Consider the following 18,882-nt stretch of genomic DNA (forward strand, 5'->3'; position numbering starts at 1 on the left):
TTTAAGAAGTTAGTGGTGACATTTTACTTTTATAAGACTAGAAGAAAATAAAAGCCATCTGGAATAACTGGGATGTTTATGTATTTAGAATGATCAAAGAATGTGCAAAGACAGAAAGTACTCCTTTTCATTTATAATGGCAGTTTGAATTTTCAGTAGAAGGCAGTTTTTCACTGCTGCTGTTTTCTGACGAAATATTTTCTAAAAAGCAAACCAAAAAAAAAACACATGCCAAATTTTGTGTGGGCTGACAGTATGGTAATAAAAAAGGTTAAGCAAATAAATAATTTTTCATCCAAAACCACGGATTGGTTGATGTTATGGTGCCTTGCGCCCTCTAGTGTCACTAAATAGTTTACTACTTTTTAAGTATAGTTGCCCTTTAAGATCCCTGAAGAACCCAATGATCAACTAAGTTTTTAATCTTTTACAGATGATATTTTTCACAAATAATATTGTAAATCATAATTAATTTTTAAAAATTTGCTATGCATTTTGTCTTTTTTTTTTAAATACCAACAATGATTTTTTATTTGTCTGTGTATTTTTCACAGTGGAAAGGGTCGTCGTGTTCTGTGCCTGATCAAAATTCGCTGCTGGTAACCGTCAGTGGCTGACAGTGGTGGTGACAGCTGAGCATTTAGTCATCTTCTGACTCTAATCAGTACAATCGCCAAAATGTTCGAAGAAGCCAGTGAAGTGTTCGACAACATGTTCAAATCTTCGTTTCCCCTCACCTTTATAGTGTTCATCCCCGCGGTGCTGATTCTGGTGTCTCCGCTGCCGGCCGAGGCGGCTCATGAGTTCACGGTGTACCGCATGCAGCAGTACGACCTCCAGGGACAGCCGTACGGTGAGCCCGCAGCTCTTCTCCTGTCCTATTTAAACTTAACGGATCCACTCGTCTGCGAACAGCTTACAACTCGTCATTCAGCTGAATTGTTCCGTCGGTTTCAGACGCCTTTAATGTAACGTTTCATTGACGGCTAACTAGCTGCTAATGTAGCCTAGCTTTCCGTTAAGGCACTGTGCGACTGAACCTCCTCTCTCCCATTATGCTACTGATGGTGTTAATTATTAATTGGCCAAGTTCACTTAAAATATGAGATATTCATACTAACACACATGCTGAGAACTTTCCACTTTCTGTCAACTCATTGAACAGCTTGTTCTGCCTAAAGGAGGAGAGTTAAAAGTAACCTTAGCAGGCAATTAAAGGTTTATTTGCAAGAATTCGTTTTTATTTCAGGGTTCAGATGTTGTTTTCTGCCTTTCTCTTCCATTAAAATTTCCAAATTTTAGCAGAACATGTTGCTAGTTTTCGTCACTAGCTATGCGTGCGGTTTTCACAGAGAACATGCTTCAAAAAAAGACAGAAGTTAGGAAAAATATATAAGGTAGAAATTGTTGTCTTGCCTCTTTTTACACGCATTGTCAGCAACAGTGTGATTTGAATCTGACTTGAACTGTGTTTGATTGGTTTTCAGTGGACTGAACTGGTCTGACTCAAATCAGGTTGGATTAGTTTGTTTTAAAGTTTGTGATTTGAATCAAACCTGTTTGCCCTGTAAAGTGTCTTGAGATGTTGGGAATTTTTGATCTTTGAAACAAACTCAATTTACGTGAGTATTTCTAATTAGGATGTGATTATTTGCATACCACCAGACCAGGTCAGGTTTATATAAACTGAAACCTTTTCGATCTGCAGACTACAGTGTTTAAATTAATGAGAACAGACCATTTTTCACCCAGTCATTTCTTTTGTCCCCTGTCCCCAATATTGTGTCCAGCCTTGATACTGGAATAAAGTGAATAAAATCAATGCCATGGGTATCCTTGAAAAGCAGTGAAATAGCACATTATATTTCATCAGTATCCCACTTGCTCAGAAATCAGGGTGTTGCATGAACATCTTTGTCACATGTGACAAAGACAGATGTTTCATCCTAACTGACGCTTTCGGCCTCAATAGGTCCTCCAAGAGGTTCGCCAGGAGAAGAAAGCTGCTATGACATTGTGACCTTGTCTTATGATTGCTTAAAGCGTTATAATTTGTTTTTAAATACGTATCTGACTCAAAATATTTACCTGCGCTTTTGTAGTTCGGCTGGTGTGATCCCCGTTAATCATATGCAGGTAGAACAATTTTGCTTTCCCTGATTGCTGTACTTTGAATGACTTCAGATTATTGATTAGTGCTTAACTTGTGCTAAGCGCAGCGTCCTCTGCTACACTGACGGCCGCTGCAGCCTCTCTCACTGTGAATCCCGTTTGAAAAGCTTCAATGAAACAAACAGTGACTGTCATTTGCATTCAGATAAGCTCAGAAACACTGAGAACGCCATTCAAATAATTCAAATGTGATAAGAAGATAAAACATAACGAAAACAACAATTTTATTCAAAGCTTTTTTTTTTTTCCTTTTTTGTCAGTTACTATTTGACAAACACGACAAATAAATGACTGTTGCTTCTGTCAGAGTTTATCAGCTTGTCCTTTTCCTCTAGGTACCAGGAATGCCATCCTGAATACAGAGGCGCGTACTGTGGAGGCAGAGGTACTAAGTCGTCGTTGTGTCATCATGCGTTTGGCAGATTTCTCCTACGACAAATACCAGAAAGCCCTCCGCCAGTCGGCGGGGGCCGTGGTCATCATCCTGCCCAAGAACATGTCCGCCATGCCGCAGGACATAGTGCAGGTATTAATGCGACTCACTGCGCTACGCTGTTTTAAAAAAATATTCATTCACTCCGATCTGTTCATCTAATTGATATATTTTAAGAGGCTTTGAAAGTCATTTCTTGGTAGACAACGCTCCGTCTGATCTGTTGATGGTTTCCAATCCGTCTTTTGTAAAATGTATGAGTCGGAAGCAAGTTAAAATGTGAAATGAGGAAAGCCAAGTATTTGTTGGTCATTTTTTTGAAGATTTTTATTTCTAACTCATCGTTCAGGGAGAATTGAGATTAGGTTTTTCTTGTCAGCTTCTTTTGTTTTAATTTTTGTTTTGGCTGTCAGCACCTTTCTCAAGGCAGCTGTCTGATCTTATAAAGCCTGTAATTTTTCACTGTTTGCCCACTGTAGCAGTTCATGGAGCTGGAGCCAGAGATGCTGGCCATGGAGACCATTGTCCCCGTCTACTTTGCCGAGGAGGACGATGAGCTGCTGTCCATCTACACGCAGACCCTCACGTCCTCGTCCTCTCAGGGCTCCTTGTCTGCAGCTGAAGGTAGTAGAGGAGAAAAGACTACAGCTTGTGTTTTAACCATGGTTTGATTAGATATCGACTCATTTGTTCAACTTTTTTGTCTTACTGTAGTGCTGCTTCACACAGCCACAGCAAATGGCTTTCAAATGGTGACCAGTGGAGCTCAGAGCAAAGCCATCAGTGACTGGGCCATCACCAGTTTGGAGGTGAAACACGAAAGCAAAAATCAAATAAAAATGCCTGTTCTGCTGTTTTTAAATACATTTGTTTTGGCCAATTTTGTCAGCTGCATTCAGAAGTATGAGATTAAATGACGATACTTATCTGGTGGGAGGCGGTGAGAACAGTTTTTGTACAGAATTCAAGTATAATTAGCAAAAGTGTTTGAGGTTCGATGAAGTTTGGAGTAGAGAGAGCTTTAGGGAACAGGTTTCCATGGCCGATCAGGTTTACAACATCAGATTGAATACAAAGCAATGCATTTAGGGGTGTTAAAGCAAACCACTGGACTCTATGTGCAGATGTTTTCCCTGTGGCGATAAATCCTGCCATCCAGTCAGTCAGGCAGTCTAATCTACGAGTTTTGAGTTTGGCGCAATTAAGAACCATTCCTGCTTTACGGTTTTAACAGTTTTGAGTAAAGCTCAAACCATAGCCAGTCATTGAGGGCGCAAGTGTTTAGTTTTAGTTTTTCCCACTAAATATCTGTGGTCTAACCTGTCTCTGCTGTCTGCGTTTGTAGGGCCGTCTGACTGGAGTCGGAGGAGAGGACCTTCCCACCATCGTAGTGGTGGCTCATTATGATACTTTTGGTGTCGCTCCAGTATGTTGACCTTCTCTGTTTCCTTACTTCCATTGTAATTTCAGCACATTCAGCAAAACCCAGCAGCATAATTGTCTCCCTAAATGTTTCGCAAGGACATCATTTCGCAACAAAAGGCCAGAAAACTAACCCCTGATCTTTTATTGTAGTGGCTGTCGTATGGCGCAGACTCAAACGGCAGCGGTGTGTCCATGTTGCTGGAGCTAGCTCGTCTCTTCTCCAAGCTCTACACCTACAAGAGGACGCACGCCGCGTGAGTCCAACCATCATTAGGGTGATTTTGATCAGAGCTAGAGGTTCTGTGCTGCTCCTCAGTGAAGCTCTGCTGATCCTGTAGAACTGTTTTGGTCTGACTGTGTTTTTAGGTACAACCTGCTCTTCTTTGTGTCTGGTGGAGGGAAGTTTAACTACCAGGGCACCAAGCGTTGGCTAGAGGACAACCTGGACCATACAGGTGACGTTGTCTAAACAGTCACCCCTGGGGGACTCCTTATCAGAACAAGTTTCTCCATTTGGATTTGACTTAAGAGGCTCTTCTGTTTACAAATCTGAAGCTAATTAATTGAGATAGACTGCATGTATTTACAGATATATTCCCAGTTAATCCCTCTTGTTCATGCATTTGACTTTTTCTCTCTTTTTTTGATCACCATCTCCAGACTCCAGTTTGCTGCAGGACAATGTAGCGTTTGTGTTGTGTCTGGACACTCTGGGGAACGGCGACTCGCTCTACCTTCATGTGTCCAAACCTCCGAAAGAGGGAACCCCTCAGTACTCTCTGCTCAAAGAACTGGAGACTGTAAGAGTTCACGTACCCATCATGCACCAGTCTTGTCAGAATAACCGCCATTTACCATCTAAAAAAAAAAAAATTGTGATAAAATATAAGCAGCTTCCTGTGCTGCTTATATTTTATGTTTGGTTTCAGTTTGCATTTCTGTTTTCTTCTCATCTCCCAGGTGGTGGCAAGTCAGCACCCTGAAGTAAAGTTCTCCATGGTTCACAAGAAAATCAACCTGGCTGACGACATGCTGGCCTGGGAGCACGAGCGCTTCGGGATCCGCCGGCTGCCGGCCTTCACTCTGTCCCATCTGCCCTCGCACCGCTCGGCTCAGCGCTCCAGCATCATGGACGTGCGGTCAGTGTCCCCCTCCTCTCGCCATGGAGCGGGAGAGCCCCCTGCTGGGTGGGTCCATTACTGCAAGTTACATGAATTCCCTTAAAGAAAGAGTCTTGCGTTGCAGCTCCCAGTTTTCGGACTTTCTTCCATCGTCTGTTTGGCGCTTTAAAATGACGTTTCATCTTTGTTGCAGCAAAACAGGTCTGATTGATCCGAATTTGTACATTTCTGGGGGGATATTTTTAATTTGTTGAAGGAAGGGTACTTTTTAATATTTTGTGCAGTAACAATCATAATAAACTGCTAAAGGGTCTTTTCTTCCTTCCGGCATTTTAAGGCACACATTTAAAACAAGAAATCCTGCCAAATAAGAAAGTTTATTACTGTTATTTGGCAGAAATATCCAGTTCCTTCATTTGTGAGCTGCTCAGTCTGCTGGCTCAGTGTTTCAACCCTTAAAAGTATTTTTTTTTTACTTTCATTGATTTTGTCCTTTCCACCACAACCATTTTTCTATCACTCTTCTTGACTTTGAACCTCTCAGCCACCAAAAGCTGCAAAAATGTGGATCGGGTGTGTGTACCAACGACCATCCATTTGACCAAATATATAATTTGCTTAAAAAATAACAACTTACCAAATGTTGCAGGCCTTTTTGATTCTGATCAGTACAATTTGACTTATTTTTCAGCTTCAATCAGAAACAACTGAGTGAATTGTGGCCCTGTTGGCCCTCGATGGACACATCAGTTTCTTTTATTCTAAGTTGGCTGAGTCTCTGTCTGTTTGGACAGCATTTCGCGCTCCTCTGCTTTAAAAAGCTGTTTCTGCTTACAGGCCTCATGTAGATGTCAGCAAGCTCAGCAGGAACGCCCAGGTGGTAGCAGAGGCTCTGGCCAGGGTCATCTACAATCTCACAGAAAAGGTAAAAAATCGACAGTGAATAATTCCATTCTGATTGGTTCTGCTTATTTTCTGCATGTAATGCTTTCTGTCCGTTTCTCTTCTGCAAAGGGAGCTTCTGGAGATCTCCAGATTTTCACAGAACAGATGGTGTGTAGCTACAGAGTCGACTGGAAGTTTGACCCTCTGAGTATATTTTGAGACACTGAATGGACTCTGTCCAGCTGTCGTCTTTCCCGTTCTGATGCGCTTGCTGTCCCACATCAGCAGGTGCAGGAGGAACACCTGTCCGCCGTGGTGGACTGGCTTACAGCGCAGCCGCGAGCCGCTCAGCTGGTGGACAAAGACAGCAGCATCGTCTCCACGCTGGAGTACCACCTCAGCCGTTACCTGAAGGACGTCAAAAGGCACTACGTCAAAGCTGACAAAAGGTGACGGTGGAGCGAGGGAGGCTGAAGTACAGATGGAAATGGTGACGCTGTCAGTTAAACAGTCTGGAATTTGACTTTGGTTTCCAGTTGTGGAGAAGGATGGACAAAGAAAATCAGAGTCTGGAAAAATATTTGTGCTTCCAGACTTTTGATTGTGTAAATGTTGTACTTTTTTCCTCTGCATCTCTTCGAATGCTGTATCCTTTTGTCCTTTCAGCATTTCTGATTTTTTTTTCCTTCTCATTTTCTATCATTTCCCCCTTTTTATCCTTTTGTTTTCACTCCTTCATGCCCTTCTTTCCATCTTGAGGTCTTTATTTCCTTCTGTCTCTTCTTCTTTTATCCTTATTTCTTTTCTTTTTGCTGTCCTTCCATCCTTTCCTTTCTTGTTTTCATGTGTCCTTTCATTTACTCTTCCTTCCATTCTTTGTTTTTGTGCCCTGTCTTTTTCACACTACCATGAATTCAAATTGACAGTTTTCGTTGTATAATTAACACGGAGGATCAACAAGTCAGCCTGAAAAATGTTTATCTGATATATGGAAGCCAAATTAAACCACACAAAGTAAATGAAGCACTTTCTTTATTGCGCCGGTAGAAAGAGGAATCAGGTTTCTTCAAGCTGCTGGAACGTAATGTCAGACCTGTTGGTGATCTGTTTACTCTGAATATGATCTTAAAGTAAAAGTTTCACTTTTCTCCTTTTCAGGGATCCAGAGTTTGTTTTCTACGATCAGCTGAAGCAGACTATGAATGCTTACAGGTACGGCACCATCTCCTCTGAGACGCGTCGGTTCGTCTAAAGCCACAGCGTTCATCTCAGGTGGTTCTATCAGCAGATCGGCCCCCGGCTTTCCCAACCTCCACTTTCGCCATGCGATTGAATGAATGTATCGGCAGAAGAAGGATTCATGCTACTTCGAAGTTGTTTTAACAGATCAACCTTATTGTAAAGTTGCAAAAACTCTGCAGCTTCCAGCTAATTGTAACAGGGTCTACAGTTTTAGTTTATTAATAATAGATGTTCTGTTGAGATCATTTTGAGATGAATTGCGTTCAGATGCCAGAACTGCTGACGGTCCTCTCTCAGTCTTTGCCACTTTTCCTCCTTTTCTCTCAGAGTGAAGCCAGCTATTTTTGACCTGCTGCTGGCTCTCTGCATTGCAGCCTACTTAGGGATGATGTATCTGGCTATCCAGGTAAGTCACTGTGCTGTCGCAGTCGCTTGTCTCTCCTTCGGGACCGCCATTGAGAAATATGTGGAGCGTCTGTTGAGTGGAAGGTCAAAAAAGAAAATTTCAGCTTTTGCTTTTGGAGCTGCTTATCAAAATGTAGGTTTTCGGTTATTAATTTTATTTCGTACTATTAAATATTTAATTAAATAACAAATCGGTCATCATGAATCGGAACTAGAACAAAATAGCAATGGAGTTTTATTTATAGCCTATTTTACTTCTTGGTGTTTAATGTGAGAGGGAGGGGAAGAAGTTTTTTGTAGGTTGTGAATTGTCTGCGTTCTGCTGTGTGAACAGTCACACAATGTGCCGTCTGTTAGTCAGAGATTAATTGTGTCTCTTTTCTCTTTCCGCAGAACTTTGGACTCCTTTACAGCGTTGTCCAGAGAATCACTCAGCCCAAAGCCAAGGTCCACTGAGGTTTCCCGTTTTCAAGGCCTCACTGTACCTCTTTCCTCAAATCCAGACACTCTAGCCAGTAAGAACGCAGAAGCTGGACCGAACTGCTGTTCTGATCAGGACCAGAAACGTCACTTCCATTTCCTTCGCCCGGATGCACAAACTATGATGTCAGATCCTGTCTTGCTGCCAACCTTTTCCTGGTCTCATGGACCTCAATATTCAGGAGTCGTGTTTTGAGATGTTAACAGTTTGGTTAAGTTTTTTTTTTTGTGCTGATCCTTGTTTATTTCCCCATCGCTCTTTGAGCCGGACTGATGTGTTGTATTAGGCAGCTAGAAACTGAGTCAAGTCTGGAGCTTCTGTGATCACAGGCCCGTCGAAGGAAAGATGTTTTTCTAGTTTCCTAGTTTCTTTCAATGTCCTGCAAAATGCATAACTATTGTTCTTTATGCTTCAAAATTTCCCCGGATGGGGTCAATTACTAAGCTTTTAATGTCTCAAATCAGTAATATCCAACATGAAATAAATTGCCTTCAAAGTTTTTGTGCCAATTTAAGCTTTATGTTTTGGTCGGGGCAGCAAGTCACTTCTCATTTCAACGCTGGATTTTTAACAGCTTAGTTCTGCTGGAAAAGGGAGCTGAATTTGAACAAGAAGAACGATCAAAATGAATCAAGAACACATTCAGAAATTTCAGTAGGTGAATATCAACGCTTTGAAAACAAGCAAAAAAAAAACTCCTAAGAAACACTGTTTACAGGAAAGACGATCTGTGAAATGTGAAGATGTTTTTTGAGCTTTTTTTTTTCTTGCCACCTAATGATTTGTGCAAGTTACCCCCAAATAAACTGTTTGTGCATTTCTTCTTTATTCCGCCATTAATTGCTTTGTTTCTTTCTTTTTGAAACTTTGTTTCATGTTGCTGTGTGACTTTCCATGATTTATTTTTGGTTCTTGAATATTTTCCACCCTTGATTAAAAGAGGTTGTTCAATCATGTGATGGCAGGTATTGGAAAAATTATGTTTTCTTGTATCAGAGCATGCCCAAATCACATTTCTCGGCAGAAAATGATTTGATTTTTGACCTTTATTTCAGATCTGGGGGGTATTTAAAACACTGGACTTCTTAAAAATGGTTATAAACCAGATAAATGAGACAGAAATGTCCTAGGTGGTTCTCCCTATGGTGTTTTTGGTGTTTATCTGCTTTGTTTTCTTGTATTCTTTTGCGTTACTGCATGACCCATCGTAACAATTGCAGAACTTATTTACCGACAGATTGGAAAAACTGTGGTGCAAATAAAATCTTAATTTATTGGAGTGGTCTGTTCTTGTCTGCGCACTGAAATGAACTTTCCTCTGCAGCCCGTTTCACGTCATCCGTGTCACTTGGATCTTTGCAATAAAAAAATTGTGATTTTTATAAAATAAAGGACAAATGGGACTTGTCTTTTTGTTTACCGACATTGTTTATTTCATGAGAACAAAATGAAACATTGGCTGAATGACATTAAAACTGTATTACAAAAGAGCAAATACAGATTATGTGTTTCAAAAAGTAGTCGAATTCAGACTGGGGGAAAAAGTTGAGGGAAGTCATTTCTTAATTTTTGTAGTTTACAGTGGTCCAAAAAAAAAAATCAGTAAAATGCATTTCAATGCCTGATTTAGTCGATGATCCTTCAGTCATGGTAAAAAGTCTCAATTGCTCCCCTTTTCTTTGTTTTAATCTACTAATAAGCGATAAAAACAACTAGAAGTGATGGTGCAATGTGCAGGAAATGCCGACCGGGCTTCTGTGCCTCCTGACGTTCAACCAGCTCCTCAGCTTCAATCTCCCATATTTCCCTTTACCGTTTCAATGGACAATTATTGGCACAATTGAAGCACCGGTGGAGCTGACTCAATTTCCACACTCAACATCACAGTTTCGGTGCAAAATTTCATATTTAATGGTGACCAAATTTGGACCGAGCCTTGATTTCATCATTGGTAAATTATTTCAGCTCGTCACGTCTTCACAAAAGATTTTCCCTTCCAACTTATCCCTGCAGAACTGAACTTAAAACAAAAGAATGCCACTTCTTAAATCATATTAATGCAGCGTTCACTGCTATGATCTGAGATTAGATCTGCAGATGCTACGTCATTCACAGCGTGGTTTGGTTTGAGTGCATTTGAACATTTCCGTCCGATCCTGATGTTTTAGAAACATGTGAAAATCCACCACATCTCCTGTGGACATAAAGATGTATTTGGTTTGTCATTACAATTAATCAGATTATCTTTTATTCGTCTGAGATTAGGTGTCGAATTCAGACCGTCAAAATGTTCAATCTGTAAGCGTGAGCTGCACACGTGACTCATCTTGTTTTTAGTTGTTTTCTTTGTCTCGGATCATGGGAATCTCAATTCTTGGCTGCATTTTTAAAAAATCATTTATTGTGCAGGCCACAGTTCTTGGCAGCCCTTGTAAAGATGCGAAAAAAGCCTTAAAATAATGTAATATTTTATTACATATCACACTGAAAATATTCGGTGAGGAAAATAAAATTATTTTGAACAAAGCCACTGGTGCCTGACGTATTAATCCTCCTGTTTCTCTTAGAAATAAATTAAATGAATTTTTTTATGCAGTTTTCTTTGGGGGATAAATGTGACAACTTACAGTTTGCTAAACTGCATCTGGTCAGAAAAACTCCATATTGGTCTGGTTTAAATCAAAGTGAAATTGTGAAACAGCCTCTGACTTCCACTGTAAAGCACGGTGGAAGGTCTGTGATGCTTTGAGTCTATTTCTCTTGTAAAAAGCCCAGCGGACTGTAAGAGTGCGTCCAACATGAGATCTTTAAAATGGATGATTTTCACTAAAAAGTTGTTAAACGGCAGTGGTTCACTGACTGATCTGGAAAAAAAAAAAAAAAAATCTAGATCCACAGTTTCTGGTACAATTATTTCTACACATGGGATTTTCTCTCCATCTGAATAAATATGTGATTACAATTTATTATTCACTTATTTTAAGGCTTTTTGCAAATACTTACCAGGTGCTGCCAATGTCAGCATCTCATAACCTCCAACTAGGGTAAAGATTTTCAAAAAGCTCATTGATGAAAAATGTCCACAAAAGCCAGCAAACCCTGAGATGCAGTAATGACAGAAACCATCTAGACAGGTAGTGGCCTCTTCTAGAGAACGTTTTGTCGTTTGCTCATCTGGTCGCAGCGCTCTGATGTAGTGAGACGATCCAGATCACAGATTTCAAGGTTTGTGACTCACACTGGGATTACTGCTGTCATTAAGTGAGAACCAGATTAGAGTATCAGAGCTGAGAGGGAAGGTGAGCGACAGGCGGACCGTGTTGTTTACAGCACAGATGTACTACAGTAAGAGGAGAATGATCAACAGGAACGGGTCAGAGGCCGAATCCAGATGTTGGTCCAGAAAGAGGTGAGCGATGGTCCCCTGATCACATGACGGTCACCGACATCAGCAGAAAACAAAACAACAACAAAAAAAACCCCATCTGGAATACAAACAGTGCTCTCAGAGATAAAAACAGCAGCAATTCAACAACAACAACAACAAAAAATACAAACATCAAATTAACTACAGCAACAATAATCATAATTTAAAGTAAAATTTCAAGATAAGCTTCAATTTTCCTGAAACACTGGTTTGAGGACGATGGAAGACAGAAACGTAAGAGAACAGACGCCCGCGTCCCCCGCCGACGAATTATCAACATCTGCGGCCTGCTCAAGCAGCACAAGCATGCTGTTCCTCCAAACAAGAGCTGGAATTTGATCGAGAAGGTAGACAAAGTGGAAACATTCCTTATTTTCTTCTACAGGCATGCAATGAAACCAGCAGGCACCTCAGAAAACGATTCCTCTTAGTCTTTGGTTTTCAATTGACGGTTCAAGTTTTGAAAATGTTTCAATTCTAATTACTTCTGGTTTCTAGATGTGCATCTTATACAGCTGGAAAAATAAGCATTGGACGCAGCAGCGTCATTACGGCGCATATATTTTTAAGGTGACTCGGCCCAGATGTCGGTAATAACATGTCAGGCAATAAAATCAAATCCGTGGAATGACGCAGATTATAAATAGGAAACAGCAAAATCTGTTTTGGTGGGACGCCTTCAGAGTCTCCTGTATGGAGAAACTGCGTCTTCGATCCATTCTTTCAGTTCAAATCCTCAAGGTTCTGGTGAGATATTCTCTCTTGTTAAAAACAAATGTCAGCCGTATAATTTGCAGTAAAAAGACTGCAAAGACTTTTCAACACTTTGTAAATGAGAAACATTTTTAGAGGCCATAAATTACGACTGAACCTGGAGCAACAGATTTTCTAAACACTAACAAGTTTCAGCATTTTTACACCTCTTTTTTTTTTTTTTTGTCTTGCGTCACTCCACTTGATCACACATGACCTAATTAGCATAGTAAGATGTGTTTATTCCTCCAAGTGTGGATTAGTGGGCCTGTTACTGAAATCTGATATGAATTACATGCTAACAACACCATTAAAAATACATTTACTGAGAACACTGACAACACTTATTTTCTCCAGTGTATAAGTTTGACCACATTTGTCTAGAAGACGCGTTTAGGTGCCGCTGGGAGAATGTGTTAAAATACTGACTTATGTGTTAGGATTTCAGTCACTTCTAGGAGCAGTTTTAGTTATTGGCGATATAGCTAAACATACGTCACATTTCCAAAAATCATTCTGACTTCATGCCTTCCTGAATAGTAGCGCGAGTGCATACATCGTGTTTTTGATTTTCCACAACCGTCCGTCGCCTGAACACATTGACTATCATTTAACAATATTAGAAATCTCTTCCATAAGCAAATCAAATTGCAATGAAGACCTAGTCAATCAATTCTAGCTGTTTGCCGTCATTAAACCAGCAGTGAGCTTGTATGCCTTCATGTCAGTGCAGCAACAGATGCTATATAGCCTATAGAGAGACAAAACGGCTCAAAAATAGGAAAAGGAGCACTTTCTGGAGAATAATCCAAGGGAATATTCAAAGTTCATGTGGGTCATAAGTCTCATGAAATAAATTATTCCTGTTACTTTAAAAGTTGCGGGATCTTGGCGTCCTAAAACATGCAAACGCTGCCTCTCAGTTTACATGAATGAGTGTAGGAAACTGGGAAGCAGATGAAGGATTAGCAGCGATAATCCCTCATTTCTTCTCATACAATAAGTCGGAGCGGATGGATGGAAGTTAAAGAAGTGGAGAGGGGAGAACGACTAAACAAATAAGCCCAACCTGATGCTGCTGTTGCTTGTTCCCTTGGTTCCTACAGTTATTCGTAGACATGAGAACAGATATGAACTGGCGCCTATCCTCATCCCCCCCTCAAGAAGGTCCACTTCCACTAGATCTATCAAATGTTAATCCGACAACTGCAAGACAGGAAGTCAGCTGAAATGACATTCACAGTGCTCTAATAAAATAAAACTGAAAATAAAATGTTCTAAAACTAATACAAAATACAAACTGATTGTACCCTAACTTTCCCTTCTCTTCTTCTTGTTTCTTTCTTTTGCTTTGTGGTTGTGATGCTCTTTCCCGTCCGGTCACGTTTTGAACGTCTGCCGTCCAGGAGGGCCTACAGGTGCAGTCCAGAGCCAGGAGGGGGCACCGGAGAGCCTGTTATAGATGCTTGTCCTTGGTAACTCCGTTCTGTACGTGCTTCCTGCCGGAGGAAAGGCACACACAGACAGCAGCGTGCGGGATAAGAAGGAGTGCACATGGCAGGAGGGCTGATGAGCAGATGTGCAGCATTTGGTTCAGAGGATATCAGAACGTGTTCAAGGCCGCTCAGATAAGGGCGCAATCACATCTCAGTATGGTCTTGGGCTGTTTCAGACCCCCGGCTGTGCAAGATTAGCTTGTTCAGCACCAGCCTCCAGGAGGACAGGGAGGCCAAAACCAAACCGTTATATTATCTCGCAATACATTATTCAGGATTTTCCTGAAACTGCCCTGAGCAGTGAGATGGACTGGGTGACTTCAGCTTTGCAGGGTGTTTAAGTCTGCAGAGGTCAAAGGCTGCTCTGATAGAGATGCACGTGGCTGTCAGCACCCAGGTTAAAGATAAAAACAGATACACTTTGGTTTCTGTCAGCAGTTTGTTGCTTAAAGCTCACGATTGCAAAATGTAATACTTATGACACTGTGTTTGTGTCACGGTTTTCTATAAAGTATCAAAAGCTGCAGAATAAAAACTATAAAAGCCTCACCACCACATTAGTGACACGTCGCTTTAGAAACTACAGAGTGACGCTCTGATCAAAGCTTGCCTACAGAAAGCTTTAAGTCATTTCCATATTTTTGATTAGAAAAACAAACTCAAACTACTCCTTTCTGTGTTTTGACTATTCAACACTTGGTATTAGAGCCTCAGAGGTCACAGGTTACACAATCTGGACTCAGTCCACCAGATGTCTAACATTGACACTAATTTAATCCAGATTTTCTTTGGCAGTTTTTCGAATATATTTTTCAATTGAACACCCTGAAAAAGTTACAACTTGCCTCAGTCTCACAATATAATATAATATAATATAATATAATATAATATAATATAATATAATATAATATAATATAATATAATATAATATAAAGCCTCATTCAATGCCTAATTACTTTGAGCTTGAAGTTTGATCTTGGTGCTGCGTTTACTAGCAGGCAGATTGTGTATCGCAAATTTTAGTTTCCCCTTAATGTTCCTTTGGTCTGCAGCCAGAGCAGAGATGGATGCTTGTGCCAACAGTGTTCCATTAAATTAAATGCCAGGCAGGTGTGGGCAAGAAGAGGCTGCCCACTTGGCAGGAGATCCGCAGGATCAGACCTGCTTTGCATTTTCTGATAAGCAACTCAAGCCCATGCATATGGTGGACACTTCATGGATAAACTACCATGAAGTAGTTATCAGCAGACAGCCGATGTTCTGTGCTTGATAAAAACAGTCGAGGGACTCTCAGGCTTCTTCATGCCTGAGAGTTTCTCGACTGTGTTTTATATTTAGATGAACAGCTGAATATAAACACAGCTCACCTCTTGGTTGAGTTGTGATGTCCAGCATCATCATCGTTGATTTCTGCGTCTTTTCGCCGCTCCTTCGCCGCCTTCCTGGCGTCCTCGTCTTCGTACTCCCTGACGTCGTTCACCTCCTTCACCTTCAGCAGCTTCACCACGAACATCACAATAAACTGCAGAGGGCAGAGCAGAAAAGCACCAAGCAAAGCCGTGAGAATGAGAGTGTGAACTGGAGGAGCTTAAAAACTCGGGTTTCAAACTCGCTCACCAGGAACCAGTAGATATTCATGAGCAGCAGGGCGAAGAGCAGGGTGTTGAAGAAGAAGTAGAAGGGGATGTTGGGGACAGACTTGACGCTGGACACACACGTGGCGTACAGCACTTTAAGAGGGAACCAATAGAGTCGGAACCAGAACCTGAGAAAAACCAGGCGGGAACAAAACAGACAGCAGATATTTAGGGACTCTGTGGATGAATAAGACACCAGACAGCTTAATGACAGAGCTGTCAAAACTCCAAATCATTTCAGTGAGACAGCCAAGCAGCGGAGGGGGAGAAATCAGAAAGCGAGTTGAAGATTTCAAGCTTACCAAGTGACGCTGAAGCTGACGGAGCCCATGTTGGACAGAACGTCGTTGAGCAGGTGGTAGCCGCCTCCTCTGGCCTTCAGGTAGACGTTGAGCTTGGTGAACTCCAGCAGGACATCGTTGATGTCGTGCAGGAACAACACCAGGATGCCCACGTTGTGGTACCTGAGAGGGAGAAATCAAGGCGAGACGCACTTTCAGGACACGGTCGGACGCAACGCTCTCCGCACCTTTCCCCTGTTGTCTTTTAGTACCTGAAGGCGTAGGAGAAGCTGATGAGAGCCAGGGTGATGATGTGATGCACCACCATGACGGCAGAGTCCTTCCTCCATGTGTCCATGTTGACGGTGGCGTAGATGGAGTGGCCGTAGAAGCTGCCCTGGATCAGGTAGGCTATGGCGATGTCTGTAGGCACTGTCATACCACTCTTCCAGTCTGAGGGAGCAGAAGGAGATCAGGGGAAGATGCTGGGCTACAAAAGCTGTGATGACTGCAGCAGCCAAAGACACACAAGAAAATGTTTTACAAAGCAGGTCGCAAACCATCTTTAATAGTTTATTTCGATCATTTGTAAATACAATCAATAATTCTCTGCCTGTGGGGGCCAGCAGGATGACACAACCCAATGCATGCCTCACCACAGAGCAAACATTGTGTCCTATAATAAAAAGATATTCAATGTTATGCACTTTATGCTGATTTTTTGTCATGATATCAAAAAGTAAAGGTACATAAACATGCTTTCCAGAGTTCATGATGCTGCATAACAAGCACACTAGTAAAAACAAATTAAATGATTTGGAAAACATATGTGGACCACTAGAAATCTGCATACATTTAGTAGTCTTTTATAGGAATTTAATTACTTTTAACTGAATGTAACAATATATATCTTTGTTGTTTTTTTTTTGATTGATTGATTATTATTGTTCAATCTTCATGCTGCATGACTCCAAGTACATAAATTGCTGATGCCTCTTTATTTTTATTCTTAATAATCTAAACTAAAATGCAATAAATAATGAACACAATGCACATGGTGGTGCATTTGGCAGCACTGGTGCCTTTCAACAAGAAAGTCCAGGGTAAAAATCCTGAAATTAGAACTACATAAATATTCCCTCTTTACTTTAGTTTCCGCTTAAACTTTGTTACAAATATAGCGGGAAAAGTTTCCGTCTTTCAAAGTCCTCCGGATGTAAAAGAGTCTCCGAGGCGTGGACAGTTTGTGGTGTCCTGATCATGCTCAGAGGCACGGCATGGTAAATACAGCAGAGCTCCTGGAGGACAAGCGGTGGTGGTTAGCGCTGTACAGAAGGAGGAAGGATCAGGTGTCCAGCAGCATTAGGGAACGTTTCTGATGAAAACCCGTCTGAATGCAGGCTGAGACTGGCTCGAGTCTCTGAAGCCTATCGGATGTTGGACGGAAACTCTCTCCTCCAATGTTTGAGTGTGGTTTGTCTCCACGGGGATGGGGTTTCATTCAGGCGTCGTGTAATGTTTATCGATCAAAGCTTCCACCATTAAACATTGAGAAGAGGCTTGAAAAATGGATCCCTGCAGAAAAGCTGCCAAAGTGAGGAATGGGAAGCAGAGGTGTTTCTTCCTACATAAAACTTTTGATTTTTCCAACTTTTTATTCTCTATAAATATGCAGAACCCTGCAAAAGTATTCACAGCACTCAATTTATTTGTTTGTTTACATTTTCCGTCACAGTTTTCATTAGTCAAATCTTTTAAAAACTAATTCAGAAGTGTGAAACGGAAGTTTATTTTTACATTTTATACAGACTATTTTTAATTTATACAGCACCTTTCACAGATAAGAGGGCATAAATATTAAAACACTATTAGATAAATCAGATGATTAGTTTAAATCAAGAACGGCCCAGTCAAAGTCCAGACCTAAATTCAATTTAAATTGACAAAAGTTTGTGGTTGTAGCCTGAAACAATGTGAGTGCTTTTTGAAAAGGTTTTGCCGATTACGGAGCTGTGTTTCAGATTCTCTCATCATCCCTCTCTCCAGCTTCCCTCTCATCTTGATTCCTCCTCTCCCTCTCTAAAAGTCAGGCCCTATTACTCTCCGGCTGCACACATCACACACTGACGGCTATTAGCCGTGACGTGGCGATCAAAGACGAAGCCGATGCTGTCAGATAGCGCTGGTGAGCCCCTCTCGCCTCTTCCTGCTCGTCCTCTCCAGGAGCGCCGACACCTCAGTGTCTGATGGAGGAGGTCGAGGGACAGTCAAAGACATGAGTGGAATATACGCCAAGCCTGGGAACACGTCCGTCTTCCATTAGCAACACACTGAAAACTGTTAGGATTCTGGTTTCCATTAGGGTGCAATCATAAAGATCTCCCGTTATAAATGTTGTATGAATCCTAATGTGTTCTATAGTAGTAAAATATGTTAAATAAACATATTCCGTTCTTAATGGACATACTCTAAAGCATTAAAATAGGTCATAACTTAAAAGCAAAAAGGTTTCCTCCAGGCTCAGAAAATGTGCAAGTTTTCAATCTCTATATGACTAGACAGACATATATCTGCCCATATAAGTACTGAGGGGAATATTTCTCTATAGAGCAGCTATAGGGCCTTATTTTACCTTCTGATAAAATAACCGCAGCCAGGGGTCTTCAAACGTTTTGCACCAGGGGTCGCCCCAGGGGCAAAAATTAGCATTTTTTCTCCAATTAAAAGTAGAAAAATAATATAACTGTGAATATTTTAACCTTTACCTGCATGACAATAAATTAAACAACTAATATTTTAGTGAAGCAAACAGTATGACATTTACCTTAATCCAGTTATTTAGCTTTTTTCTTGATCTCTTAAATGTTCATTTCCAGCAAAAATGAGAATTTTATTTTAAAACCTTTGCCGTGTTTAGCCGTGTTCAACGGATGTGTGTGTTCCTGTGTGTAAAAAATGGCTGAATATTTGTGGCCCACCTTACTAAGAATTAGCAGCAAAAAACAAACAAAAAAGAAAAATTCTCTGCATTGTACTTAACATTTTAAATACAAAACAATTACAAAAAAATGTCCAAATTATCACCATTGTGTGGTCTCTGACACCATTGTTTCAAGAGCCACAA

General features: G+C 41.0%; 2 protein-coding genes across 5 annotated transcripts in view; one reads left to right on the forward strand and one right to left on the reverse strand.

Moving 5' to 3' along the window:
- Positions 1–556: 556 nt before the first annotated feature.
- Positions 557–9,810, forward strand: ncln (nicalin). 3 transcript variants are annotated; one of them, XM_055053769.1, is made up of 15 exons: positions 558–853; positions 2,508–2,698; positions 3,085–3,229; positions 3,320–3,414; positions 3,951–4,031; positions 4,181–4,284; positions 4,397–4,485; positions 4,691–4,830; positions 4,991–5,169; positions 5,989–6,076; positions 6,166–6,204; positions 6,322–6,485; positions 7,195–7,248; positions 7,606–7,684; positions 8,077–9,810. In XM_055053769.1, the coding sequence occupies exons 1-15, from the start codon at positions 679–681 to the stop codon at positions 8,137–8,139; spliced, it is 1,686 nt and encodes a 561-aa protein (XP_054909744.1). In that variant the 5' UTR covers positions 558–678; the 3' UTR covers positions 8,140–9,810. The 3 variants fall into 3 exon arrangements, 2 of the variants coding, with proteins under 2 accessions (XP_054909744.1, XP_054909734.1); XM_055053759.1 differs by having other exon boundaries at positions 559–853; positions 4,991–5,217; XR_008607592.1 differs by having other exon boundaries at positions 557–853; positions 4,991–5,217; positions 7,195–7,684; positions 8,077–8,118.
- The window catches only part of cers1 (ceramide synthase 1), a 30,037-nt gene continuing 20,862 nt past the window's right edge, over positions 9,708–18,882 (reverse strand). Inside the window, exons 3-8 of one of the 2 annotated variants that reach the window (XR_008607593.1) lie at positions 16,031–16,211; positions 15,780–15,941; positions 15,458–15,605; positions 15,208–15,362; positions 13,655–13,843; positions 9,708–13,550 (exon numbers count right to left, since the gene is read on the reverse strand). Coding sequence is in view for 1 of the 2 variants with exons in the window: in XM_055053807.1 (XP_054909782.1) it covers positions 13,801–13,843; positions 15,208–15,362; positions 15,458–15,605; positions 15,780–15,941; positions 16,031–16,211 (689 nt within the window). In the remaining variant the exon portion in view is untranslated. Of the gene's footprint in view, positions 13,844–15,207; positions 15,363–15,457; positions 15,606–15,779; positions 15,942–16,030; positions 16,212–18,882 lie in introns of both variants that reach the window. The other variant, XM_055053807.1, reaches the window with a different exon arrangement.

The sequence above is a fragment of the Poeciliopsis prolifica genome, unplaced genomic scaffold (genome assembly GCF_027474105.1).
Source record: "Poeciliopsis prolifica strain line A6 unplaced genomic scaffold, Auburn_PproV2 SCAFFOLD002, whole genome shotgun sequence".
Lineage (NCBI taxonomy): Eukaryota > Metazoa > Chordata > Actinopteri > Cyprinodontiformes > Poeciliidae > Poeciliopsis > Poeciliopsis prolifica.